Source organism: Panthera uncia (assembly GCF_023721935.1).
Source record: "Panthera uncia isolate 11264 chromosome D3 unlocalized genomic scaffold, Puncia_PCG_1.0 HiC_scaffold_8, whole genome shotgun sequence".
In the NCBI taxonomy this organism is placed as follows: Eukaryota; Metazoa; Chordata; class Mammalia; order Carnivora; family Felidae; genus Panthera; species Panthera uncia.
Window position 1 is genome coordinate 4731320 of NW_026057586.1, and position 27378 is coordinate 4758697.

At 45.2% G+C, this 27378-nt stretch overlaps 1 protein-coding gene across 4 annotated transcripts in view; it reads left to right on the forward strand.

The window, feature by feature from the left end:
* Positions 1–13712, forward strand: part of LOC125914367 (cytochrome b5) — a 49279-nt gene extending 35567 nt beyond the window's left edge. For 2 of the 4 annotated variants that reach the window (XM_049619593.1, XM_049619594.1), the window contains one exon: positions 2581–13712. In XM_049619593.1, coding sequence (XP_049475550.1) covers positions 2581–2850 — 270 coding nt within the window. In that variant the 3' untranslated portion in view covers positions 2851–13712. Of the gene's footprint in view, positions 1–811; positions 847–2580 lie in introns of all 4 variants that reach the window. The other 2 variants (XR_007455279.1, XM_049619595.1) reach the window with 2 other exon arrangements.
* Positions 13713–27378: the final 13666 nt, after the last annotated feature.

A 27378-nucleotide genomic window follows, 5' to 3' on the forward strand; every position in this document is an offset into this window, starting at 1 on the left:
TTTTTAGAGCCGTCTTGTCAGAGTTGGAGTCCAGGAAAGGTGGTGGTCCACAGTGTTACAATTAATTAATTTAATTATTTTCTTAAGTTTACTTATTTATTTTGAGAGAGAGTGTGCACACACAAGTTGGGGAGGGGCAGAGAGAGAGGGAGAGACAGCAAATCCCAAGCAGGCTCTGTACTGTCAGTGCAGAGCCTGACTGGGGGCTTGATCTCATGACCCTGAGATCTTGACTTGAGCTGAAATCAAGTCAGACACTTAACTGCGCCAACCAGGTGCCCCCAGAGTGTTATAATTTAAATGACTGTTTTTACTTCTCTCTTTTTGCTTGACATGGCTTTTAATGCAATTTGGGTAACTTTACTTCACATAAAATTTGAATGAAATAACTAATGTTTTTTATTGAATGTTTCATCAGTGCTTTTAAAAAATTAAACTGCTCTTCCTGAAGGTAGTGGTGGGGTTATGTGTATGTGTACATGATAATCTGTTTTCAGTTTCTCCATTAAAGGATTCAGATGTGTACTGTGTACAGGATATTTTATATATAGGCTGTTTTTAACATTTTCTTTCAAATTATCTAGGTTATAAGTAATTTACATACAGATGATTCTTAAAATTTTTTTCCTTCTGAAAAAATGGTGAAATTGGGCATTTTAGTGAGAAGTTTATGATGTTAATTTTCCCTTTCAATGTGTTTGGAAGAATGTACTGAGTAAAATACTGTGACCTACTTATAAAAGAAGTCCTTAGTCAATTGAATAAATGTTGAGATGTTCCCTTTACGTTTACTTTTTCTCTCGTGTTTCAGGAGACTCTCATTACTACTGTTGATTCTAATTCCAGGTACGTGATACGTGGTAGTTTTCTTTTAAAGTAATTGTGATCAGAAGGCTCATAGAGTCAGAGTGGGATTATGGGACCCTCCCCCATTTGAGGTGCAGGCGTCCACCATGCCCCCTCCGCCCCCATCAGTGGACATCCCAGGATTGTCCCCACTTGGTACCCACATGACTCAGGACACTCTCTTCGGCTGTCAGCTCAGACTCGGGACCCTCTTCAGAACGACCCTGAATCTCACCCTCTGGCCATATCTACCCTATAGGACCGACTGAACAAATGGGTCTCCTTTTCTCCACGGTAGTCCTGTGGCCGGCACAGTCTTTTACTCTCCAGGCAAACATCTCTTTCCTTTCTCATTCAGTATATGATCCGGTTTTAACATTGTAGTGATCAGGTCCCTCTGGGCATGGTTCAGTGTTCTTCCAGGTGTAACATGAGTCCCTTGTTCTAGGGACTGGATTTCTGTGGTATAGTCCAACGTTGTATTGACATTTTTGGCAGTTCTAGCATATTGACTTGTGTAATTGGGACTATATGTATCTGTGTATCTGGTAGCTAGAGATATTTGGCCCCAAGCTCAAAGCCACACATTTATGCTTATTTATTCTTTCACCCTGTCAAATGTAACCGCCCCAGTCTCTGTCGGTGTTCTAGTACATTACCTGCCTTCAGGCAGTGGTTAGTACTCACTTCATCCTATGTTTCATGGGCAGATCAGTTTCCTTCTAAATGAAAACTGAAAAGCCCACCAAGATGAAAATTGCATTTGTAACCCTTGTGCAGGTTAAATCTTGTTAATGAACTCCATCTTCGTATGGGTTGATGTGTGAAGTTTTACAGGGTAGAAACTTTATGCCAGAAAATGTATGTCTTCATAGGTGATTGTCTGGCTTAATTCACATTCCACAAGCTGTATATTTTATTTTCTAAGTAATTAAAGGTTCATATCTAAATTGAAGATCATCCTAGCTTTGTCCCTGATTTGATCTGTCATCTGCCATTTATAGTAGATCAGAAGTTCTTTGCACCAGGACTGAAACAGTGTGTAAGTTAGGGAGTTTTCTGGGTTTATACCTGTGGACCACAGATGAAGTCGTTTGGGCATGCTGTTTCTTCCTGCGTTAAGTCTATTGTGCATTTGTACAGATTAGATTTTCAGAACAGAGTCGGAGAATGTAAAGTTGTGGTGGACATAGCAACCTTAATCATCCTGTGGTTCAAAGTCCTTAACTTCACAGTCGAGGAGATGTGCTGTTCTCCCAGTTATAGACCTGTTGATGCCTCTGCCAAAATGAGAAACTTGATTTTCTGGTTCTCGGTTTAGTACTATTTTAAATTCTTAGTGTATGTGAGTAGAATAAAACCTGTAAGGAATATTTGCTTTTATGAACTTGCGATCTGTAACTCAGAGTTCGTGTCCTTAGATAAGTCACTAGTTATCGGTAGCATCTATTGGGGGAGTGAGTAGTTCATAGCTCTTTGCATAAGTTTATAGAAATAGATTTAAGTGGAACAGGGGTGGGGCCGTTCATTTTCTTATAAAGCTGAGCAGGTGCTGGTATATTAGGGCATGTGATGTGCTCATGTCTCTTTTAACGAGTTAGTTGGTTTTTCATCCAGGTACGTTAGAGAGGTAATAAAAACATGCCACAGTGGCTTTCATGGTAATCAGAAGAGCAGAGGTTTTGAGTCCTGTGTATCGAGCACCGTACAAGCATCATTGCCCTTTCTTTCCAGCTGGTGGACCAACTGGGTGATCCCCGCCATCTCAGCGCTGGTGGTAGCCCTGATGTACCATCTGTACACAAAGGAAGATTAAACACACTCTCAGAAGTCAATGAAAGAAAAGACTGCTTCGGACCAGGGAGAAAGACGCCAATGTTAACTGCTTCAGCTGACAGAAACCTTCACCCGAGATATCATTTTAGTACACCTGTTTCTCTTTTCTCTTACCTTAGAAGCAAACCAAAAGGAACTCTTCTGTTCTTTCTACTCTTGAACTCTTAGAATGTGTGCCTTTTTGTTCATCAACTTTTTTTTGATGTTCCATCACTACATAATTTACTTATTGTAGGCATGATCGTTTAAAAATATATCTGGCTTTTAAAATATACCACCACGTTTGTCTGTCTATTTGGTACATAATTGTCTTTAACGTTTAGAATCTGATTATTCAGCAGAGTCATTTAATGCACTAGTCATTCAGACCCAAGTTGTCCCTATGGTGTGAGGAAGGGAATGTCCTTGGATCTCTCCTTGTGCTCCTCCTTATCTCACTGAACAACCAGTTCTGCCTCTTCCAGCAGAGTTTCCCTTTCGAGGGAATTAGGAAGGTCTAAAAAATGAAAGATTTCTTTTTTCTTTTCATTTTTTTAATGTTTGTTTTTGAGAGAGAGAGAGAGAGGAGAGAGTGCAAGCGGGGGAGGGGCAGACAGAGGGAGACATAGAATTCAAAGCAGGCTCTAGCCTCTGAGCTGTCAGCACAGAGCCCTATGCGGGGCTTGAACTCAGGGACTGTGAGATCGTGACCTGAGCTGAAGCCAGATGCCTAACTGAGCGACTGAACCACCCAGGCACTCCCAAAATGTAAGATTTCTAATGATTCTACTTGAAACAGATGATAAGGAGAAGGTAGCCTATAGGACCTATAAAAAAGAGACCATGCCGTCTTTGATTAAAAGAAAGAAACCTGTGAACTATAAACAATAAAACCTGTGAACCATGAGAGGACATTTTAGCCCTCCCTTCTCACAGACTGAAAATATTCCGAAGAGGTTCACAGTCGTATAGGTTCTAAAGTTTAAAAAAACTACTCTTTCAGAGGCCAAAAATGTTAATGTGCTCACGTAAGAAAATATTCATTCCCTCCTTTGCAAAAACAAAATTTGAAAGAGATATGGGACATTTGGAACCTGAGTTTTGAAGAAAGTTAGCTGGTGCTGATGAGCCATGAGGAATTCTGGTACGGCTGTGTTCATTTTCTCATTCGAGTTCCAGGAGACTAATTCTGTCATCTTTGTTTATTATCCTCGGCCTCATGCTATTTTTCTTCCGAATGTGGAAACTGGAAGGACGAATTAGATTCTAAGTGCTTTGTAGTTACGTGTGACTGCACGTTTCCATTGGCATGCTGGCCAACTGAAAAGCGATGGAGTTCTTCAGAAATAACTAAAACACATTGGAAAGGACTTTGTAAATTACAGAGTATGATTTAAAAAGAGGCAACAGGCCCCAGATTGTGCTAAGCCCACATCACCAAACCAAGGCTTAATACCTAAATGGATTGCAGTTTCAGCCTCTCCCAGGAGTAGAATCTTAAGCCGGGCAGTCTGGAATTACCTGGCCAGCACTAATGAGATAATCCGAGATGGATCCCTCTTCCCCGCTGCGGTCCCCTCAAAGGAAGATGGCTCTGCTGAAATAACTTCCCTGTCCCACCTCTTTCTGCCCGTAACTCTTAACATTTTCTGCAGCTCCTGGGCCCTTCTTACTATGTGCCAGGTGGGGTACCACCCCAGTCGTGAATTGTTGAATAAAACTAATAAGATCTTTAAATTTTATTCAGATGAATTTTGGCTTTTAACAGATTTGGTGGCAGGGATGGGATCTGAAGGGAGCCTCTCGCGGCTTTGGGGACGAGAAACACAGGCTGCGTACCCACAAACCCTCTGTCTTTCTAGCCCTTTCGGAGGGCTGTGGGTAAGTTCCTCTTGGTTCTGAGCTCTGCTCTCTCTGTGTCAAGCTCCTGACCTTGTTGGCTCTCTGAGCTGTCGTTTGCTTCCGGTCCCTGATTCCATGTTGAGAAGTGCTGGCAGTCGGGACTGCAGTTCCCCCGTCTGGTCAGAATCCTTACCCTTGCTTGAATCTCAGATTCCATGTTGGTGGTGGTTCATTCCAGAGTTCTCCATTTGTTTGGGGTCTGCTGGCTTAGTCCTGTCCCCAGTCCCGTTGCTGGCAGTTGCCAACTGGAGTCAAACTAGGCGTGGCTTAAGCTGGCCTGGATCCAGTGTGTTTCGTGTAGGTAAAGGCAGTGGAAGTCTTGGAAGCCAAAAGCTGCATAATTGACTTGCATGCGTTGAGCACTTAAAAACTGTTAGAATGCTTGCCACCTAACTTAATCCATAAGCTGGTCACAGAACAGGTTACACTGATGCTAGATCACCTGCCAACCTCAAGAAAGTCTCCGTGTGGTGAGGTACAAACATCACACGATCCCCAGCCCAGCCACACATCCCCTTAGGTGTTAGTTCGGCTCCAAAAGACCCAAAGCCTTAGCTCAGAGAGTTGAACATACCACCTTTCGGCACAACTACTACTTAAATGGTGTCTAAGAACTGTGGTCCCAGAAGCTGTAGATATTTACAATGACAAAGTCTTACTAAAAACAACCTAGAATTACAATGGCCATTATGAGAAACATTCCTGTTAGACAAGATTTTGAAAGCAAGGGCTCCCAAACCAAACAAACAGAATGGGTCACCCCAGGTTGCAGGAGATCCTCCTCAGATGCCTTAAACTCCTGAGGTGCTGGGGTAGGTCAGTTAAGTGTCCAACTTTGGCTCATGTCATGATCGCATGGTTCGTGAGTTCGAGCCCCGTGTCGGGTTCTGTGCTGACAGCTCAGAGCCTGGAGCCTGCTTCGGATTCGGTGTCCCCCTCTCTCTCTCTGCCCCTCCCCTGCTTGTGCTCGCTCGCTCTCAAAAATAAACATTAAAAAAAATTTTTTTAAAGATATCTTAAACTCCTTGGTCAAAGAGTGAACTACCATAGTAACAGAATTTCCTAAACCTAGGGAGGATCCCCAGAAGTTTCCTGAAGAATTTCATCATTACCAGGGCCAAGGACCGCAGGCTTCCAGATCTCTATGGGCTTATGCACATGCAGGTTGGCCCTGAGGAAGCCCAAACATGGAGTCAGGAAACAGATCAGCGTAAACCCAAAGATGCTCAGGATCCTCGATCTTAAACACACTTCCCTCGTGGACCAGAAAAAGTTCATAAAATAGTGATTGATCTCTTAAAAGCCATCCTTTGGAGGAGTTTTTCCTGCATGCACCATTTGGTTTATTACTGAAACATGCAAACAAAAAAGATGAATCTGTGGCAGACATTAAAGCCTGTGTGGAAGCACTCTTCCTGTGGCATTCAGGTTCCATGCAAAAAATGAGGTCACCCAACCTGCTCTAGCTGCGCTGTTTGTAAATGGATCAGTCCCTGAGATTAGTAGACTGATTAAAAATTCAACAACAACAACAACAAAAACAACAACAAAAACAGGTTGGAACTGAGCCCCCATCAGTCTGATGGAACTCATGACTGCAGCCAAGTACTTTGAAAGGACTTTGGAATAAGACTGAAAACAAAATTTGCCAACTGAGTGGCCTTATAGATGCCTCCATATCTACCCTTAAAGGAGAGCTCCCATATGGGCCCCTCCTAGAGTTGTTGGGACTCAGGAATTTTCTGGTAAACGGCTGTCACTCCCTTAAACAAACAAGGGAAACTACAAATGAATGAAACACTTTGCCAGATTCTGGTAGATACTGAAGCTACACTCTTTAAGCCCTCTTGGAACCTACAGATGGTGTTTGGGGAAGACTGACAGAAGTCGGTGAAAGGTGAGGGTTCCTACCAGAGTCAGCTCTCCTGGATCTCTGTCTGCATGCCCAGTCAAGAGGAGAAAATAAAATTTCTTGAGTTGTCTCTTCCTTTCCAAACCCAACCCACTGATTCTTGACTCTTTCTGTCTCCTCCAGGGAGAGTTCTTGCCTTCTTGCTTGTCTTGTTTTGTGTCCTAAGAACTTTGCTTGGCTTTCTGCCTGCCTTGAACACAAAAGTTGTCAGTTCTTCCTTTTGGCCATATTTCAGAGTGACTCTGAATCTTGAGAAAGTAGTATTCTTTGCCTCCTCTTAAACCCAACAAGGGTTGTTCAATACCACCAAAAATAATTTATTGTTCATCTCAGCTGAAAACTGACAAAATATTTAAAGGATTTTTGTAAAGTAGCTCGGTGGTCAAAAGTTGGTGAAACTGGAAGCTGATATTCAGTGCCTGACATAGACATTTTTCCCTAAGCTAAAATAAAACCACACATCCAGAAGGAAAGAACAACCTTCTGATGTCTGTGAAAGGATTTTGTAAAACATCCCAAAGACAAACAGGTCTAAATCCAGAACATAGAAATCTTGGGTTTTCATCTTAGTTGGAAATCCACTCCCTGATGTAAATTGAAGGTAATTTGGTTAGATGGACAGATCAGCCCCTTGGTATCATTAGGCTGTAATCTAATTCTTTGAGGAATTAAAAACAACTGTTTTTATCTTACACATCTTAGCAAAACTAGAAATGTGGCTCTAGGAACAAGTCACAAGTCACAGTTCACCTATAGTTAGCAATCCTAAAACCACCTCTATTTATCTCAAAAGATGTGTAAGTATTGTAAAAATTATTCTTTTTTAAATGTTTATTTATTTTTGAGAGAGAGAGAGACAGAGTGTGAGCGGAAAGGGGCAAAGAGGGAGAGGGAGACACAGAATCCAAAGCAGGCTCCAGGCTCTGAGCTGTCAGCACAGAGCTGGATGCGGGGCTCGAACTCATGGACCACAAGATCATGACCTGAGCCGAAGTTGGATGCTTAACCAACTGAGCCACGCAGATGCCCCAGTATTGTAAAACTTCTGACCTTAGAACATGAAGTTTCTTCCGGGAGGAACTTGCATTTTTTCCCCCTGTGCCTTTGGCAGGTAAATGTTCTACCTGGTCTCCCAAGACTTAGCTAGGCCATGTCTTTGAAATAAAAACTTCAGGGAGGTCATTCTTATCAGAAGGAAAACAAAAGGGGAAAAGGTTATTTGAAACTTAGGCAAATAAACAAATATTAGTAAAAAGCTTTAGTCACCTGAGCAGGTGACCTTTACTTATTTCATCTTCCAGACACATGATTTGGATCCAGCATCTTTCATAAACCAGTGAGTTTTGCATTATCCTACCGTCTCATCGCTAAAATTTTGAAACAAAAGCTGTAAGGTCTCTGTTTACTTCTGTCTGTATGTATGTTTATATATGTGTATTGTACATGTGTGGGATTTTCCACCTCCAGATTGTATTGCCAAAATTAATTTTTTTAAACAGCTCTATTCAGTTGGCTTAAGGAAAAGCACTTATATGAACAAAGTGTTCATAAAATTCTCAAAAATGTAATAGAGACCGAAATGCTTTTCAGGTTCACGTGATCTGGGAAAATATTCATATTAAAGCTGATGAAAGTTCGTGGGTTTAGTCAAGACAGACATGTCTGTAGAATTATCAACATTAAATATAATGCACACATACGTCTTTTATTCTACCTGGATTTATTAATCAAATAAATTCATGTTATCACTGTTACAAAATTTGTCAGCACAGAAAATAACTTGGTTTGATGAAATTTTCATCCCACATGCTGGGAACAAGTGAACTGAATACATGTAAGTGGGGGCAGAAATTTTTCGGTGAACTTTAAAAAAAATTTTTTTTTAAAAATGTTTATTTATTACTGAGAGACAGTGAGAGATAGAGCATGAACAGGGGAGGGGCAGAGAGAGGGGGAGACACAAAATCTGAAGCAGGCTCCAGGCTCTGAGCTGTCAGCACAGAGCCCAACGGGGCTCAAACCCACAAACTGCGATATCATGACCTGAGCCGAAGTTGGATGCTTAACCGACTGAGCCACCCAGTCGCCCCTCGGTGAGCTTTTTAAATAGTTACCCCAAATCTTTTTGGTAACCTGAACACTTAAAGTTTTATTAAGTTAAATTAGTACTTGACTGTCTAGATCTTCTCTAAATAAAATACCAAAACGTTAATTACTGAAGATGGATAGGTTTATCTACTTTCTGACTTATTTTTACAGAGCAGTTAAAGCTATTTGAGGCTATGAGTGAACGTGTTTGTGCCACATGGAGAAAGCATGTGTTTCTAGAAAATATAAAAATGTATTTATACATTTGCCAAGCCGTAGAATGCTAAAGTAAAAAACAGCTCGCAATTGTCAACTTCTTATTTTCATCAGAAATTAAGGCATTTTAGGGACGCCTGGGTGGCTCAGTCACATAAGCGTCTGACTCTTGATCTTGGCTCAGGTCATGATCTCAACAGTTCGTGAGATCAAGCCCCTCATCGGGCTCTGCGTTGACAGGGTGGAGCCTGCTTGGAATTCTCTCTCTCTCTCTCTCTCTCTCTCTCTCTCTCTCTCTCGCACTCTTTCTGCCTCTCCCCCATGCTCACACACGTACTCTCTCCAATAATAAACTTGTAAAAAATCATTTAGAAATTAAAATATATTAAGCATTAAAATTTTTAACATATGTAAGGTACTAGAAGTAATAAGGTACACATTTCTGTATGCAAGGAAAGTAAGATGTGTGTTTTTGGTAAGAGAAGGTACAAGGAATAAAGATGAATTATTTTTTTGAGGCAAAAGAGCATGATTTTTTCCTAAAGTGAGGCTGGTTATTTCGGAATGGGAGAGGAAAAACAGGACAACATCTGAAGGGGTGTTTAAAAAGTTGTAGAAGCTTGTGGAAAAGGAATCTTTGCAGAACAATTTTATGTGTGGTCAAGCTGGCTAAGATTCGAATAGATTTAAGTTTTTAAATAAATGGGTTTAATATCAAAATTAATCTGCAAAATTAATGTTTGGTGTTCTTTCTGTTAAAAGGACAGAGTTTGCTTAGACTTTTGGTCTACTCTTGGTAAGAGGTGTAAAAGAGTTTTTTTTATCTTTTTAAGTAATCTGCCTAGAAAACAAAAGATTATATTTTATCAAAATAATTTCCTGTGTTTCTTGATGTGTTTATCAGGTCTTTGATTACTAAAGAGAACTGAATCTTGTCTGTTCAAAGAGCTAAGGTTTTTGTACACAAATGTTTAACTTTCCTTATTTGCCTGCAGTCTTTGTCATTATGATTAAATGGGTAACTAAGCAGCGTTTCATGGTGACCTGTGAACCTTTTTGACCAAGTGTTTTAAGGCCTTTTGATACTTTCGACAACCTTCCCCCAAGCCAAATTGTAATTGATGTCTTTTTGACCTGGAGATAACTTCGGGATTTTCTAGAGTCCCTGTAGCATCTCCGAAGATTTGTTCTTTCTCCATACATTCTTAGAGAGGTGTTACACGAATTAGTCTTATTTGATATGTTAGTTACATAGGAAGTAGTTCTGTCAAAAAGTAATACTGGGTGTTCTTTGTGTTCTGTAGGCGTATGTTGTACGTATTCTAGAAAATTGTGTAAGATTCCTAGAAATCTGGTATGTCCTGCTATGTTGTCAGTCATCATTTCAGTTATTATCTTAAAACGTTGTATATCACAGAATAAGTACATTTCCCTTTTAAGTGAACTCTCATCAGATTTAACAATGGGGATCTTACAGTCTTGTCATGTACGCACAGTTACTGTTTTGTTCTGTTGCTTTTACAAAAATGAGACGGTTGGAGAGGACCCCCTAAGGACTCTTTGGTCACCGTCACTGCTGCCAAACGACCAAGTGTGATACTTGGGTGAGTATGTCACAGCTGAAGAAGGCTCCACCAGACCCCTGGTCCTATGTGAATCCAGAGACCGCAAAGTCAAATTGACGGAAGAAATAGTCGACATTGACGTGGGCTGCTTCCACACCAGATGCCAGATCGAGACTTCATACTTCACCTAAACATGAAGGCCTCTCCCCTTTCTTTCCTTCACTCTGGCATTGGCTTGGAAAGGTAATACCCACCATCTGTGTCCCTCAGGCCGTTGCCACGGCGGGGGTGGGAGTGGGGAAGGTGACCTTTCAGACTGCTGGATTTGTCATCAAAAACTCTGATCCGTCGTGATGCTGGAGACCCCTGGTCTTCCCTGGACCAGTCTCTCTTCTGTTCCCAATGCCTCCATAAACTACAGTCGCCCCCCTCCCACCCCCACCCCCACCCCCGCTGCCTTAGAAGTCACAGACTCTGACTTTTATGGCCAGAACATCCAGTGCCTTGTTTTTGCCTTTCTCCAGTTGTAACTCGTCAAATACCCATGCATCCCACGTTCTTGTGATTATCTCATCTGATCTGCCTCCAGTCAGGAAAAGATCTCACCAGCAGTGTCCATCTTTGCAAGGAATTTAGAACGACTCTTCATTTCAGGCTAGGAGATATGCTTTGCAGCTGTGCTGAAATGCCCCCTGGTTTGAATGGGCAAATGTGACGATCTTTGTGACTGAATCCATTATCGGTGCCACCTTTGTGGTAACGGCTTGTGCCCCGGCTGGATTTATCTCTGGGGTGACCATCATTCTCCTTGGGCCTGTGAATGTGGACGTGGCAGGCGCATAACCAGGGCTGGATCTGGTTCTCCTGGGGCTGCCACCTTCTGCCATAGAACTTTGAGGACTCTGAAAATCCTAAATTCAAACCTAGCCTTTTAGGCCATTGGCCGATGTTAGAATTTGTAACATGAAAACACTCAGACCTACTTCCCCTGCCCCACGGATGTGAGCAGACCCTCTGATATTGTGAGGATCGCGATGAAATGACCACGTTTGCACTCCTCTCCCTGGTGCACGCGCGCAGTGAATGTTTGCACTTCCCCTGTCTGGATCTCTTAGAGAAATGATCACTTTAAATTAGGATGAGGCATTTGCTGTATGAAACCTGAGCGAAACAAATCGTAATTGTGATGTTCACGGCCAACGGCCACATCGTGTCCATGTACAGAATCTGTGAGGCTGGGCCGACCGACCCAGGCTCTAAACTTCTCTTTCTGCTCCTCTCTGATGACACTGTGTTCACTGTTACCTTATCTGGAGGTACAGTTTGGTCTGGCCCCACGTCAGCGTGGGGAGCTCTGGGACTTGGGATAGCACAGGGCCCCCCTGGAGTGATCAGGGTCCACTCCTGTGCCATCAACATTTGCAACACAAGCTTTCCTATAAGCTGAAGGGGCAGCGAGATGGTCCTTGCCCTCAGCAAGCCCTGCGGTCTTCCTGGGAGGAGTGAAGACATGGGGGCAGACAAGGCTAGGCTTCTGTATCAGCTGTGTTCAGTCCCTCAGTGTTTAGCAGGGACACCCTGGGGGAGGGGCAACAAGCGAGGGTGGCGTTTCACACAGGAAACATGGATGTCAGTCCCCGGAACTGTAGGCAGGGATACTAGGTATTTCCATCGTGATGGATGGAGAGGAGAGGGTTCTATCAGGAGGCATATTCTGCAATGGACAAATGTTTAAGAATTTGAGAGCGATGAAATCATTACGTGAATTCTGAAACATAAGTGAGTCTTATGTTTTGTCAAATGTGAGTATTTCCATCGAGATCAAAAACAGATCCCTGCTCGTGGGTGGGGATGATGCATCTGGCCGGGAAAGTCTACAAATGGAGAACCAGGCACTGCTTCTTTACCTGCTTCTCTCTACTCTTGCCTTGGCCAGGTGTCTTCCTGGCCATGTCCCTTTTCCTGCTGAGGCTGACGACCCAAAGAACCTGCTCAGTCATGAAATTTGGAATGAACCCAAGTCTACATGAGGTTTAGAAGTAGAACTGACAATCAAGGGCAGTTGGTCTTTCCAATTCCATAGGTGGCCTCTGCATCTGGTGGTATTGGGCGTCTCTAGGACCAGGCTGACGTTTGCTAGAAGCACTCGTACATCCTGGGGTGAGGGTGCTGTGCACCCCATCAGCACTGTTCTCCTTAAAGAAGCAAGTGAAGCAAGTGTGCTTGTGCCCACAGCTGAGGCCCCCCCAGAGAAACCAAAGCGTGTGATTGCAACTGTTTTCCCTCCAGACCAAGTAACGTAAGGAACCATGCGAATCATACACTGTCGCTTTTAGGTGAGGAAATCTGGTTTATTTTCATGTTCTTGGAGCCATGGAGAATTCTGGAAATAACTGAACAGTTAGAAGTTCTAGAAGAAAGAATATGACATTCACCTAATTTTGAGTGATGTTTGTCCTGTGGTGAACACTCAGTAATTTTGAAAGCTCTTGTTTCATCATCCTAATACTTCTCTGAACCGCATTTCGGTTCATGATAGTGCTTGTCATGTCAGTAGCTCTTTAGGAAGATCTCAGGTGAGAATTGTCAGAAAAAATTAATATTGTTTCAAAGGAAAGTAGCATTACCTTCCCATTCATTTCTTAGTTCACCGGTTCAAGAACACAGTCAGAGATCCATAATGGAAGAAAACATAGACCTAAATGTTTCATTTTGGATTAGGCAGTGGTTTCCAAAAACCCAAGCTACAAACGAATAGGTAAATTGATCTTCACCAAAATTAACCACTTTAGTACTTCAAAGGACACCATCGAGTAAGTGAACAGTGACACAGAATGGGAGAAAATACTTGCAAATGATAAATTTAATAAGGGATCCTTAAAGAACTCTTACAGCTCAATAGAGTATAACTCAGTTGAAAAATGGGTAAAAGATGTGATTATATGCATTCTCCAAAGAAGATATACAAATGTCCATCGAGCACATGAGTTGATGTTCAGTATCACTGGTGGTCAGGGAAATGCAAATCAAAATCACAATAAGAGACCAGTTCACATCCACTAGGAAGGCTGTGGTCAAAAAGTCAGATGATAATTGTTTACAAAGACGTAGAGAGGCTGCACTCCTGGTGGGAATGCAAGATGGTGTGGCTACTGTGGAAAACAGCATGGCGGGTCCTTAAAAAGTTAAACATGGAATTACACTTGACCCAACAATTCCAAGGATAGATACGTGCTTAAGAAAATTGAAAACAGGCGCTCAAAAACTTGTGTATGAATGTTCATAGCAATATTTATAGTAGCCAAAAAGTGGAAACAAGCCAGACATCCATTACCAAGTGAATGGATAAACAAGGTGTGTTGTATCCATGCGATGGAATATTGTTTAACCACCAAAAGTGTGACATGCATTACAACATGGCTGACCCTTGAAAACAGGATGGTAAGTGAAAGAAGCCAGTCACAAAAGACCACATATTGTACAATCCCACTTATCGGCAGTGTTACAAATCTGTAGAGACAGAACGTGGTTGCCTAGGTCTGGGGAAGAGAGTTGGGGGAAATGGGGAGAGGCAGCCACTTTGTGCAGCGTTTCTCTTTGGGGCGATGAAAATGTCCTAAAGTTGATTGCGGTGATGGTATGTATCCATGCATGCCCTAAAAAACCGTGGAGTTGTAATCCAGTTTAAATGGGCGAACTATATGGTATGGGAATTACATTTCAGTAAAGCTGTTATGTAAGAAATTCACCATGGTCCCAGTAGACTCATTCTCTTAAGAAGTAGTTGTCCTCGGGGCGCCTGGGTGGCGCAGTCGGTTAAGCGTCCGACTTCAGCCAGGTCACGATCTCGCAGTCCGTGAGTTCGAGCCCCGCGTCAGGCTCTGGGCTGATGGCTCGGAGCCTGGAGCCTGTTTCCGATTCTGTGTCTCCCTCTCTCTCTGCCCCTCCCCCATTCATGCTCTGTCTCCCTCTGTCCCCAAAATAAATAAAAAACGTTGAAAAAAAAATTAAAAAAAAAAAAAAAGAAGTAGTTGTCCTCTCGTTTGTTATCTCAGAAGCATCTATCCAGGTCATGTCCTAAATGGGAAGTCACATCCTGCTCCCCCTCAGTGTTGCTTCCTAAAACCAGCCATCTGTTAAAAGTGGCCTCCTGTGACCTATGGGATGTGAACCTACAGGAGGGGCTCATTATATTTTGTCCTGTTACACAGTTTGAATGAAAATGTTTGACTTTGGGGCACACCTGCGTAGCTCAGTCAGTTAAGCGACCGACTCTTGGTTTTGGCTCGGGTCATGATCTCACGGTTTCTGAGTTCAAGCCCTGCGTTGGGCTCTGCACGGAGCCCGCTTAGGATTCTCTCTCTCCCTCTCTGCCCCTCCACTGATGTGCATGTGCTCTCTCTCTCTTTCAAAATAAATAAATAAATAAATAAATAAATAAATAAATAAATAAGAAAGAAAATGCTTGACTTTTGCAATTGATAGTAAGAAATAGCTGGCATGATTGATCTGTTCGAATAACGCATTTCCCTTCTCTACCTCACATGTCACCACCTTAGTTTCGGCCTTCAGCTCTTCCGATTTGTTGCTGTAAGTGCTCCCTGGCTTCTCCCACATGGGTCTGGCCCTGCTGTCACATGCTATTATTTTGTTCCATGCTGTGTCCTTAGAGCCTCTTCCAATTCCTGGAACAAAGGAGGTGTTGACTGAATGACTAAGTTAATGAGTGAAGTCCCTTGGCTGCTACCCCATCCCCCTCTCTCTTTCTCATCTCTTGTCCCCGTCGCCATCAGATGATTCTTACAAAGACACTACTTTGATAACCACTCTTGCCCCAAAGCCTTGGCAATGTCACCAAGTCCAAGGCAGTGCAGAAAGCACTTGACCAACTCCTCCTCAGCCTTTAAAGGTAGTGATTTTTCAGAACTGCAGCCAGAAGGCTGAATGTTGTCTATTGGAGCACAGGTGCATTTAGATTCCAGTAGTTTCTCAGCATGGCACGGGGCAGAGAAAGATGTCAGCCGACAAAGCTCTGATATCCTTAACTTGCTGGATGGATCCTGTTGGCTGGTGAAACCCAACGGATGGCCTAGATCTTGGAGCCTGTCCAAAAGATGGAGGACGAGGGAGGGCGGACGGTTATCAGTCGCAAACAGGAGGGAGGGCAAGGCTGCCTGTGTATCCAAGGGTCAGGGAAGTTCAGTGCTCCTGGACCTGAATTTGATTAGCTTATGCTAAAGTACACTTATCGCTGCCAGCTGCAGTATCTCATGACTTCAGCAAACCTGCCCCAGACCTGAGTCTGTGGACTCTTCCAGGCTGGTAAAGTTTACTTGATGGCAAACCCAGTACCTAAAAGCCTTCCTTTTAACTAAAACCTGTTGGTTGGCAGGGCTTCGAGTGACGCTCTCCTCCTCGGAGAACTGATTATTTCAACATTCAAGACTTACTACTGTTTCTCTTTCCTCTGGGTGTGAGCCTGGCCACTGGTTTATCCCCAGACACTGAATAACTCGAAGGAGATACTGAATAATTCAGTGGATAGGATTTAAAGCAACTCTGTGTTTTTGGTTGAAGTCTTCATAAATTAGAGAAAACAAAATCCTTTCAGGGAAATCACGGACTAGATCTTTGCTCTTGTCTCCAGTGCTTGTCACTGTTAATTATTTTTCAGAATCATCCCTGCTGAGCACTATGCCCATTCTTGCCTGGTTCCTGCATTTTTCAAGTTCAAACTGGATTCCACAGCCCTTTCCTATGCATCCTCTGGAAGCTCTTGTCACCAGAGCAAATGCTTAGCCTGTGGCTCTCATCTAGGGCCCTCTTCAGTGTCATACTCGCTCTCCTCAAGTGTTCCTGAAGACCTATTCTTTGTAAGTTTGTGGAGTCAGGCCAGGGGAAGAACAAAACTGTTCTGGTGCATTGTATCTTTATAGAAATTAATTCCATTATGCTTATAGGGTTTCTGAAGGATTTCAGGTTGGCCACCTCCCTATTGTTAGAACATAGTTGAAGCCCCTTTAACTACGTTTGGGTGGTTGATTACTCAAAGTCAGGTAAAGTGGAAAATCATTTTATTTTAACTTATTTTAAGTTTATTCAAGTGGTTTATTTATTTGTCAAGAGCTTTTCTTTGAGTGTGGGTCTACTAATTGTATCAATAATGCATCATTTAAATTTCCCTTACCCTTGCCAAGGCAGCTTCCATCACTCTTGTGGTACCATAGCATTCCTTAGAGTTTTAGAATTTTCTACCTGGTCTTTATGGTGTCTTGTCCACCCCTAACCAGCTCTTTTAACAATTCCTCAGTCAAAGGGGCACGTGGGTGGCTGAGTTGGTTAAGCCTCCGACTTTGGCTCAGGTCATGACCTTGCAGTTGGTGAGTTCGAGACCCTCATGGGGCTCTGTGCTGACAGTTCAGAACCTGGAGCCTGCCTCGGATTCTGTGTCTCCCTCTCTCTCTGCCCCTCCCCCCTCAAAAATAAATAAACATTAAAAAAAAAAAAAGCTTTCCAATGCATTCAACTTAGTCTTTGCAGTCTTTATAGGAACATCTCTTCTTTTGTACCGTATTTTTTTTCAAGTTACTTTGTATTGAATTAAATAGTGTGATTGCAGATACAGATACACTAATATAAATAGACTAGAAACAGATACAGCCGAGAAACACCCTGCTAGTGAGAGGGAGGCGTGTAGGCACTCAGGAAGGCCGGCTCTTGATTGAGCATATCAGTGTGTCGTGGGCACTGGATGTGATATATTTCAGGGGACATGGAGAGAGACAGCTAAGCCGGTGATTAGACCAGGTGGAGATGGACCGTAGAGCTGCTATAATTTATTCTGCTGACTCGACTGATTTGTTCTCACCCGTCTCAAGCTTTTCAGATTGTAAATGGAAACCCACAATTCGTGCTGGCGTTTGGGCTCTCTCTGACAGCAGTCGTGACCTCTCTCCCAGTAGGAGAAACCCCAAAGAAAGATCTTTCTGGTAACTTTTGCTACAGCTGAGTAGCAAATTGGGCTTAAATGAGTGACACCTATAGCTTGGGCAGCAGATCCCAGATTAGAAAGTAGCTCCAGGAGGTCATTAGAAGCCCAGAAATTACATGAAACGTTTGGCTCATATGCATATTTTTCTCAGAAAGGTATTAGTAACTGTCCTTAAATTCTTAGGGGGCCTGTTCTTCCCTGAAGATCAAGTGTAGCTGTAAGTGTAAGAATGAAGGAAAAGTCATCCCTTTTCAGGTCACAACTGTCCCTAGAATTTATCCTCCAACTGTGCATTGAGTGCCTGCTTTGAGCCAGGAGCCCTCTTGGCCTGGAGACACAGCCCTGAACACGAAGCCACAGTCTCCACGCTCAGGAAGCTGCACCCACGGGAAAATAAGAGACCTGTGTGGGGCACCAGTCAGTGAACAGTGTTCTGAAAAGGATCAAGTGGGGTAGGCAGTGTGGAGGGAAGAGGGGTGTGATTCTAAGGGGATCGGGAAATCTGCTGTGAGTTGGAGACATCTGGGTGCGGATGTGCGTGAAGTGAGGGAATGAGTCATGCAGGTGTCTGTTAGAAAGCATTTTCCGAGCAGGACAGCAAGTGCAAAGGCCCTCCGGCAGCCGTGTGCCTGGCATATCTGAAGAAGAACCAGGAGGCCAGCCTGGCCTCGCAGCCGTGATCTGATTTGCATTTTGAGGGATCTATTTGCAGATTATAGACTATGGGTGCCCAAGAGCAGGTGCCTAGGCCTAGAAATAATACATGTATTTATAAATATGTTTTTCTATATTAAGACTTTTCAAAGTGGCAATTTTTAAATTACTATAGAGTTCTTATTTTACACATATTTATAGAAAAAAGGAAACGACATATAAAATCAGTAATCTATGAAAAGAAAATGTACAGTGGTGGCCACTTAAAAATAACTACAATTAGCATTTCAATATATATCCTCCCAGAAGTCTCGTATTCCTTTAGAAAAGTGCAATCACATGGAGAGATTGGTTTTCACGTCACAATAAATAGCAGAGATCTGTCTCTATCAGAAAACACACGGCTGCGTCACTGCTGAATGTAATCCATTAGGAACTCTTTCTGTTTTTATTGTAGTAAAATATTCGTGAAATCACTTTCAAAGGAAACTGGCGAGGCCTGCACCCTGGCTTCTCAACGTGTGTCCTCAGACCAGCAGTGTCCGAGAGTTTATTACACGGTGAAGGGTCTCAGGCCCCACCCCGAAGATTTTGAAGCCCTGGCCTCGGCAGTGTCCCTCAGGGGCCCTTGGAAGAGCAGCCCTCCCGCGCTTGTCCCTCAGGCTCCGTCCTGTGCCATCTGCTCTCCCCTATTGATGCCACTTGGAGGAAGTCAGTTGTTAGGACCTCAAGCATCACCTTGTGACTCCGTATTCTCAGTCTGACTCCCCTAACCAGAGACCTTCCATCCATCCATTCAGCCTACTGAGAAGCTTCCATAGGTCAGTTTTTGTAGAAAGCCCTGGAGGAAAAGCCAGTCAAGGCATAGAGCAAGTGGGAGAAGTTCCGGGAGGCTGGCTTGGGCATCTGGGAGGTGGCGATGGCCTGCCATCCGGGTTGGAGACACAGGCGTGGAGGCATCAGCCCCCTGGACGGGGAAACCTGGGAGGGAGGCTGAGCATTGAGGTAGGGGCGAGGCCAGGGGCGTGCAGGGCTCGGAGCCACAGGGAGCAGTGTCCCTGGGTGGGGCGGGCGGTCACGGATAGCAGCAGGTGCTGCCTCAGGAGCACTGGCGGGGTTTGCGGCACCAGGCACGCTTTGATGGGTGTTACATTTATGACCTCATCTAATCCTCCTCACAGACAGGAGGTGGGAACGTGCTATAATCTCCGTGTTAAAGATGAAACAACAGACGCAGAGAGAGGCACAGAGAACCCATCCAAGGTCACCAACAATGACAGCTGGGCTCGACTCCTATCGGGCTGGCTCTGAAGTCTGTGCTCTGAACTCATGTGCTCGGGTTGAGACTGGAAACTTCCCCTAGGTTAGCGGTGGGCAGGGGCTGGAGGGCTTGGCAGAAGGGGCTGACTGGGGGCCACAGGTCCCTGGGCTGAAAGGACCGAGGAAGCCAGAATGTTCCCGAGGAGCCGGAAAGAGGAGAAAGGGAAAGTGGAATCCACGAGTCTTGTGTGAGGGGAAGGTAGGGGAGGAGAGGTGCCTGGGCAGTGGCAAGATGCCTCCTGGACCATGCATGTGGGGGGCTTGGTGTCCCCAGCGAGGAACAAACGCCACTGTCCAGGGTCCGCTCAGACATCTGCTTGAGGCTCCGCATGCCTCCATTGGCAGGAAGGAAGTTCGTCTGACCCCGCAGCCTTTCTCCCCTGAGGCGGCTGCTGACGCCCTGGGGTGCTTACTCAGCATAGGGCCTGTTCTGGTCACGCTCACCAAAGCGCTAGCCACCTGCCCTGGACATGTCCTCTGCCACCAACTGTCCATTCCCATCTGGTCACAGCACCCAGATTTGACTGGCAGGAGACCAGCCTCCCTTACTCTCAGCTCTGTGATATGGGTGGGATTGACTTTACTCCTAACCCCAGGATGAGCCCTGATTAGCTTGAGCTAAAAAAAAATTCCTGTCTTGGGGCGCCTGGGTGGCGCAGTCGGTTAAGCGTCCGACTTCAGCCAGGTCACGATCTCGCGGTCCGTGAGTTCGAGCCCGGCGTCAGGCTCTGGGCTGATGGCTCGGAGCCTGGAGCCTGTTTCCGATTCTGTGTCTCCCTCTCTCTCTGCCCCTCCCCCGTTCATGCTCTGTCTCTCTCTGTCCCAAAAAAATAAATAAAAAACGTTGAAAAAATTAAAAAAAAAAAAAAAATTCCTGTCTCCTGGCCGTAGCGAAAAAATATTTCACTCTGTGAGAATCAAGTGGGAAGGTGTTTGTGGGAAGGTGGACTCCTTCCTTCTGTGTGTGCTTCCAAAGAGACCATTTCTCCCCTCCTGGATGATAGGGTGTAAAGATGTTGTGTGTTTGGAGTGTTGCAGCCCTTTTGACACCGTGAGGTACCTTGGGTCCTGCTGGGGTGAGGACTCATGAGGTCTGAGACAAGCCTATCCCTGTAGAGGGCAGACTGGACAGAATGGGAAATCTGTGCCCTTGAAGGCTCTTGCTAAGCTGCTGGATCATGCCTTTCCTGAAACTACCATGATCGATCATGGGGCTTTTTATAAAGCTTGGAAGCATATAATACTGCTGGTAATTTGACAAAGGTCGACCTACAAGAATGGCAGTTTCTTTCGAGTCAACCTGAGAGTTGAAATTCATAAATCCCCTTGATTTTCTAAGTTAGTTTTAGCTGGGTTTTTTTATCACTTGCTACTCAAAAGACATGTATGGAGCTTAGAACTGTGGCCCAAGGAAGGGGAGGCTCCCCACTAAGCTGATTGCTCAAAACCCTCTCTGTGCTGCTGTTGCTGGTGCCTGGGTGGTGCCAGTGATGCAAAGGTTTGCACCTGTGGTGGCGAGCCCACAGGAGACAGGTGTGGGCGCTCTTGGCTTCACTGAACCTCACATCTGTCAGTCCCAGCCTGGAAGAGTTACCATTCAGAGCAAATCGCAGCTCAGGTTAGCACTCAGGATCCCCCTTCATGTGGGGACCATCCACATTCAGGGGGTGGGGGGTGGACACATTTCTTTGGGGGGCATCTGCTGTCTCTGTCGTGGATGGTCCCTCAAACATTAGCATGGCCCAAAACAAGGGGTTCTCAAGGTGCACAAAGATGCTTGAGTTTTTTAACTTTGAGTGAATATCCGGCAATAGCTGGAGGGATTTGTGTGAGGTGGGGTTAAGTCAGACCCAAGCCCCTTTGGCAGCTGAAGGAAGAGTTTCTAGGTTAGACTGTGTCCTCTGTAGACCAGAGAGTTTCCTGCTAATGTTGATGTTGCTCTGATGAACTGCAGGCTTAATGAAAAGCCATAATTAATTAGCATACAGTCATTATGTTTCATCAGGTAATGGGCATTTCCTTATTTGGGAGAAGACAAACCCTAAGTCAGATGGTATGTGAGCTTGTCCTCTACAAAATGTGTCTAACTGCTCCTTTATTGTGCGGAATGGGGGACAGAGCCCCAGGAGCTCCTGGGCACTTGGGGATGTGCTTGGGGAGGGGCCCTTTGCCCCCCCATCTCACTGCCACCCTGGTGGCCCCTACTGGGATAGCAGCTGGTCCCCAGGAGGGACAATACTTGCTTCATAAGCCAAAGAAGGCAGAGCTGGCTTTTCCCAGCTCACCAAAGGTAATGCGTCCGGCACATCCTGGTTTCCCAGCCATCAGAGAAGTTCGGCACCGCGATCTGGAGGCACACATTGCCCAAACCTGTCAAATCAAAGGCCCAGTTCTTCTCTTAAGGCAGGGAGATTTAACTGAGCTTTGTTTATTCGTGAAACACGGTCCCCCCGATTTGTCATTTTCAAACCCTGTCCCCAGAGAGAGGAGGACATGCTCCTTATTGAGCCCAAGTGTATGCAGGACAGCTCAACCGTTGCTACACCCAGTGAGGTCATCACGTCCGCTGCCAGGGCTGAAGTTCAAGCAGCTATTACAACCCATACACCTTCTTTCTAAGGGGTTGAAATGAAGAATTGCATGAGATTTTATTTTAATTAATTAATGAGTTTATTTTATTTTAGAGAGAGAGCATGAGCAGGGGAGAAGGGCAGAGGGAGAGAGGGAGGAAGGGAGAGAATCTCAAGCAGACTCCACGCTCAGCATGGAGCCTGATGCGGGCCTTGATCCCATGACCCTGGGATCATGACCTGAGCCGAATCAAGTCGGATGCTCAACTGACTGAGCCACCTAGGTGCCCCGTGCATGAGATTTGAATAGTGAGAATCAGATTCCAAGCATCTCTTGTCATTTGCCCTTCTGATATGGGGATTTGAGTCCCCAGAATTGTGGCAGTGTTCAATATTTGGATGAGGAAAATATTCTCATTGTAACCACTTCCCCTTAGAGGCTAAAGTCTGAACCAGTGCCCTGCCTTGCACTGTTCTAGCTGCCTTTAACTCTTGTGTGGGCAGGAGAAAAGAACGAAGATAATATTCATATCTTGTATGTATGCCTGCCATTAAGAGTGGGTCTTAAGTATAGCCAAACAATTAACTGATAAATAGGATTTATATTACAGTTTTGCATATGATACCATTGAATTATAATTATATAATTTCAGGAGACATAAACCTTTCAGCTTTTACTTTTCAGGAAATAAGTGAGCTCTCCTTTGAGGAAACAGGCCAGGAAGGTCTTTCTGGAAACCTTTTCTAAGATCATGCAAGCGAGAAGGGAAAACTGGAAGCGAATTTCCTAATCACCATGACTCACTAGTACAATAAAACATACAATAATCCAACAACTAGTAGATAACAAAGCCTCTGCTACAAACCAGAAGTTCAGAGACAGGTTATTCTGGGGCAGATTCAAGGCTGAGCCACCTTCTAGTCAACTTTTATGGAAGAGGCCAAGAACTGAGGAGGAGTGGGAGGGAAGCACCTGACATTGTACCTGTTTGATTTGGACACCAGTTAGGTGGCAAATATTCTGTTCCATTGGTTTGACCGGTTCAGAGTTGGAGGTCCGTGTGACTTCCAGTACGACTTCTACTGGCCGCGTCTTCATCATTTCTGCTCAAAACACACCAGATGGGCCCACTGGGAATGCCAGGGATATTCCTAAGAAAGAGTCCGGTTTGGATGAGCCGGGCCCATAGGTGCAGTTTCTGAGAGACCAAGCATTTCTATTCCTTTGAAGTAAAAACAGTTAGCTATGGTGATGAGAAATGACTCTCCTTATGGATTTTACATATTACATACGAATAATTGGTTCTAATTTGTTAGATGGCCAGTATTTACATTCAAAAATCAATGTCAATAAACGTGTTCGTGTGCTAGGGCTGCCTTAACAAAATACCACAGGTGGGCAGCTTAGATAGGAATTTGTCTCCGTTCTGGAGCTGGAAGGCCAAGATCAAGGAGTCAGCAGGACTGACTTCGCCTGAGGCTGGGAGGGAGAATGTGCTTCAGGCCTGTCTCCTGGCTTCTGGTGCTTTGCTGGCCATCTGTGGTGTCCCTTGGCTGCTGCTCTGTGCCACCAATCTTTGCCTTTGTTCCCCTTCTGTGTCTCTGTCTTCACATTTTGTAAGGACCCCGGTCATATTGGATTAGGGTCCACCCCACTCCAGTGTGACTTCCTCTTGACGCATTACATCTGCAATGACCCTGTTTCCAAATAAGGCTCTGCTCTGAGGCGCTGGGGTTCAGGACTTCCCACATATGAATTTGGGAGGAAAAATTCAACCCCTAATAGTCAGGAAACCTCATACTGGAGCAGAATTTTAGGGCGAATGTGGCCCAGGACCCATTTTTTAATTAACTTAAATTTTTTTAAAACATTTATTCAGTTTTGAGAGACAGAGACAGAGCAGGAGCGGGGGAAGGGCAGAGAGAGAGAGGGAGACACAGAATCTGAAGCAGGCTCCAGGCTCCGAGCTGTCAGCACAGAGCCCAGTGCAGGGCTGGAACCCATGAACCGCGAGATCATGACCTGAGGCGGAGTCAGATGCTTAACCGACTGAGCCACCCAGGCACTCCTTAATTCGTGATCTTTTAAAGCAGAAAAATACTGCACCAGCAATTGGTGATACTATCTTGGGGGTGGGAGGAGGGTAGGAATGCGACAATGAAACAACCACTGCATCCAGAATGACATGAAAAAATGGCGTCGTGACAACAATCTGGTGGCCGCCCATGCGGGGAGTGCTGCCTGAAGCTTGGCTGGCCTGGACGTCATCTGCGGAGCTCCTTGGGCTCTGTCTGTCCTCACAAACCTGGGTGAGCGAGAGCAAGACTGGCAGAAGGGAGAAGCAAGTAAAACAGACCTTGCTGTGGTGAAGAACACAGCTGCCGTGCGTGCTCTACAAATCGGAGAGCTGCTGGACTGGACGGAGCGGAACGCAGAACAAAGTTCCACGTGCCTGTGTTGACAAATCTGATCATCACAGGCGGTTTGGGCAACAGGTGGTTTTACCAGGCTCTGCTGTTCCTTCTAAGTTGAAAACATGACCTGACTGGCAGTACCCATGCCAATGACTCAGCACCTTGCCAGGAGCAGAGTTTGGCCAAAAGTTGACGCGAGGCTAATGTGCAGAATCAAGCTGGGCTTACTGGGGTGCTTTTTCCCCGGTGCACGCGTAGGGGGGTGTCAAGGGGCTCCACCCCTAAGGTCACTAGTGGTTGACTAAGATTTTCAGTCCTTAACTGGGGAGGAACGGGCATTTGCCATGATGCGGTGTTCTCTATTTTTGCCTAACGCTCTTTATTGAGTTCGTGAGTGAGGAAACACTGAAAATTACACCTCCTCACCACCTAGTTCTCACCTTCCCGTTAACATCACTTCTCATGCCAGCAAAGGAGTAGACTTCTTTAGCTTAACAAAAATACACCTCATCCAAACTTCCTTTTCACTGCAGTATTAGGACTGTGTTGATTTTCAGGCACGGAAGTTGAGTTAGGACATCTTAGAGGAAAGGTAGGACGGCATAAGGTTCTCAGGGATGAGACTGAACCTGGAAACCAGCAGGGTCTGAGCCACCTCCAGAGACGAGTGTCTCCCTGTTTCTCTGTCATGTTCTCTTTCTTGTAGCGGTACTTTCCCAGTGAGTTCGCTCTTTCCCCCTTCCTTTTTAAAATTTTTTTTTTTCAACGTTTTTTATTTATTTTTGGGACAGAGAGAGACAGAGCATGAATGGGGGAGGGGCAGAGAGAGAGGGAGACACAGAATCGGAAACAGGCTCCAGGCTCCGAGCCATCAGCCCAGAGCCTGACGCGGGGCTCGAACTCACGGACCGCAAGATCGTGACCTGGCTGAAGTCGGACGCTTAACCGACTGTGCCACCCAGGCGCCCCATCCCCCTTCCTTTTCTTTACTTCTAGCTGGCCAGTGTTCTCTGCATCTTGTGGTGCACGTGCTGGGAGGAGCTAGCTTTCTGAGTCGGCTAAGTTTTGCCAAAGCCTTCTGCACCCCATGGATGCGTCCCCTTGGGTCTGGGGATCTCTGTGGTCCAGTCCGTGGCCCCAGTGCTTCTCCGTGGGGATGGTACTTTCGGGGTAGTGTGTAAATGTGTGGGGACCTTTGTCTTCTGTCATAACCGTACCCAAGCATTTGCATGTTGAAATAAATATTATTCATTACGAATGGCTTTCATTTTGTTTTTTTCTTTGTGTTAGACTTAGGTCATTATGATCATTCTTTCTGAAAATATGTGTAAGTTGTATCACCTAGGAGTCGTCAGATAAAGATAGCATTACAAAATACTGGTTTTAAGTGGGTTGGTGGGGGCTCTGATAGGTCAAGAACCTGTAAATGCCGTGTCTCATAATATGAATATGAGTTACTTTCTTCCAAAGAATGATTGCATCTTTTCTCATATTTCTGATGTGACCTCTAGCTTTTTACAAACCTACAGAATTTGGGGGAGGGCGTCAATACCTACCACTCTCTGAGCAGCACCCCGTCATCAAACCTTACCCTCTCCACCGCCCTGGCAGCTGAGCTCCGTCACCCACAGAGGAGGCAGAAACCCGGCCACACTCGAGAAGACCGCTCAGCAGTGCAGGCCCGCGCAGTGGGTCCACAAGTCTGAGTCTCTGAGTCCACGAGTCTGTGCTCTGGGGTCTTGGCCCTGCTCTCTGAACTGTTTCCCCCATCTGGTGCCAGCATCTTATGCTTCCTCACAACTGCCAATCCAGCCCAGCTGAGAGGAGCTCATACGTTTATCCTGTACAGACAATTGAAGGTCCATGTGCCCCTTTCTAGACTAGCGGCATCGGATACGACCTCAAGACAATGGTGGCCTGTAGAATTTCCTGGATCGGTCCGGATAAAGCAGACATTTTATTTATTTATTTATTTAGAGCGAGTGGGGGAGGGGCAGAGAGAGGGAGAGAGAGAGAGAGAGAGAGAGAGAGAGAGAGAATCCTAAACAGGTTCTGTGCTGTCAGCACAGGGCTGGACGTGGGTCTCAAACTCAGGAACCGAAATGTGAGATCATGACCTGAGCCATGATCAAGAGTCAGATGCTTAACCGACTGACCCACCCAAGCTCCCCAAGGCAGACATCTTAAGTTGAGGGGAGGTTGATAGTCTGTACTTTATTTGGAGCTACGTATGCATGCTTCAGTTATGCTGAATTCATACGTGGAAGATGATGTCGAGGGTTGAATTACGTCTCCCCGCAAGAGACATGAAGGAATCCAAACCCCTGGCACCTGAGGATGGGATTATTTGGAAATAGGGCGGCTGCATATGTAATGAGTTACGATGAGGTCAAGTGGAGAAGGGTGGACCCGCAATTCAGCATGTCGTCATGAGCAGATGGCTGTGTGAAGACAGGGACACACGTGGAGAATGCCTCGTGCTGATGAGGGATGAGGTACAAGTGATCCAGCCAGAAGCCAAGGAACGGCAAGGACTGCCGGCAGCCACCACAAGCTGGAAGAGGCAGGAGGGATCCCCCCCTGCACGTCTCACACCTTGAGTTTGGACCTTTGGCCTCCAGAACTATGCGAGAATACATTTCTGTCGTTTTAAGCCGCCTGGTCTATGGTGTTGCTCTGGCAGCCCCAGGAAATAATCGGGGAAGAAACTGGGAAGTGTCCTATTCAAGGCAGCAGGTCAGGGAGCTCCAAGCAGCCCACATATTCCTGTATGATAACCAGTCAGGGGTCTCTCTGTACCCCTGGATCTTGGCCTCATAACATAGCCAGATATTGACACAAACAAAAGATTAAGGTAAAGGTGTCAGTGAAATAAAAATAAAAGGACAGCGATTTTGAGGGATGTTTTGTTTTGTTTGGAAAGCTGTAAGATGAACTGAGACGTGTTTAAAATTTTCGAGGCTAATGTGATGTTTCTGGGGATCTGAACCACCGTGGTGAGAGTGGTTTGTCAGAAATCAGTGCTGGCTGCACACAGTGGATGCCTTGGAGAGACTTGGTGGCTTCCTTCCACAGCTTTGAAAA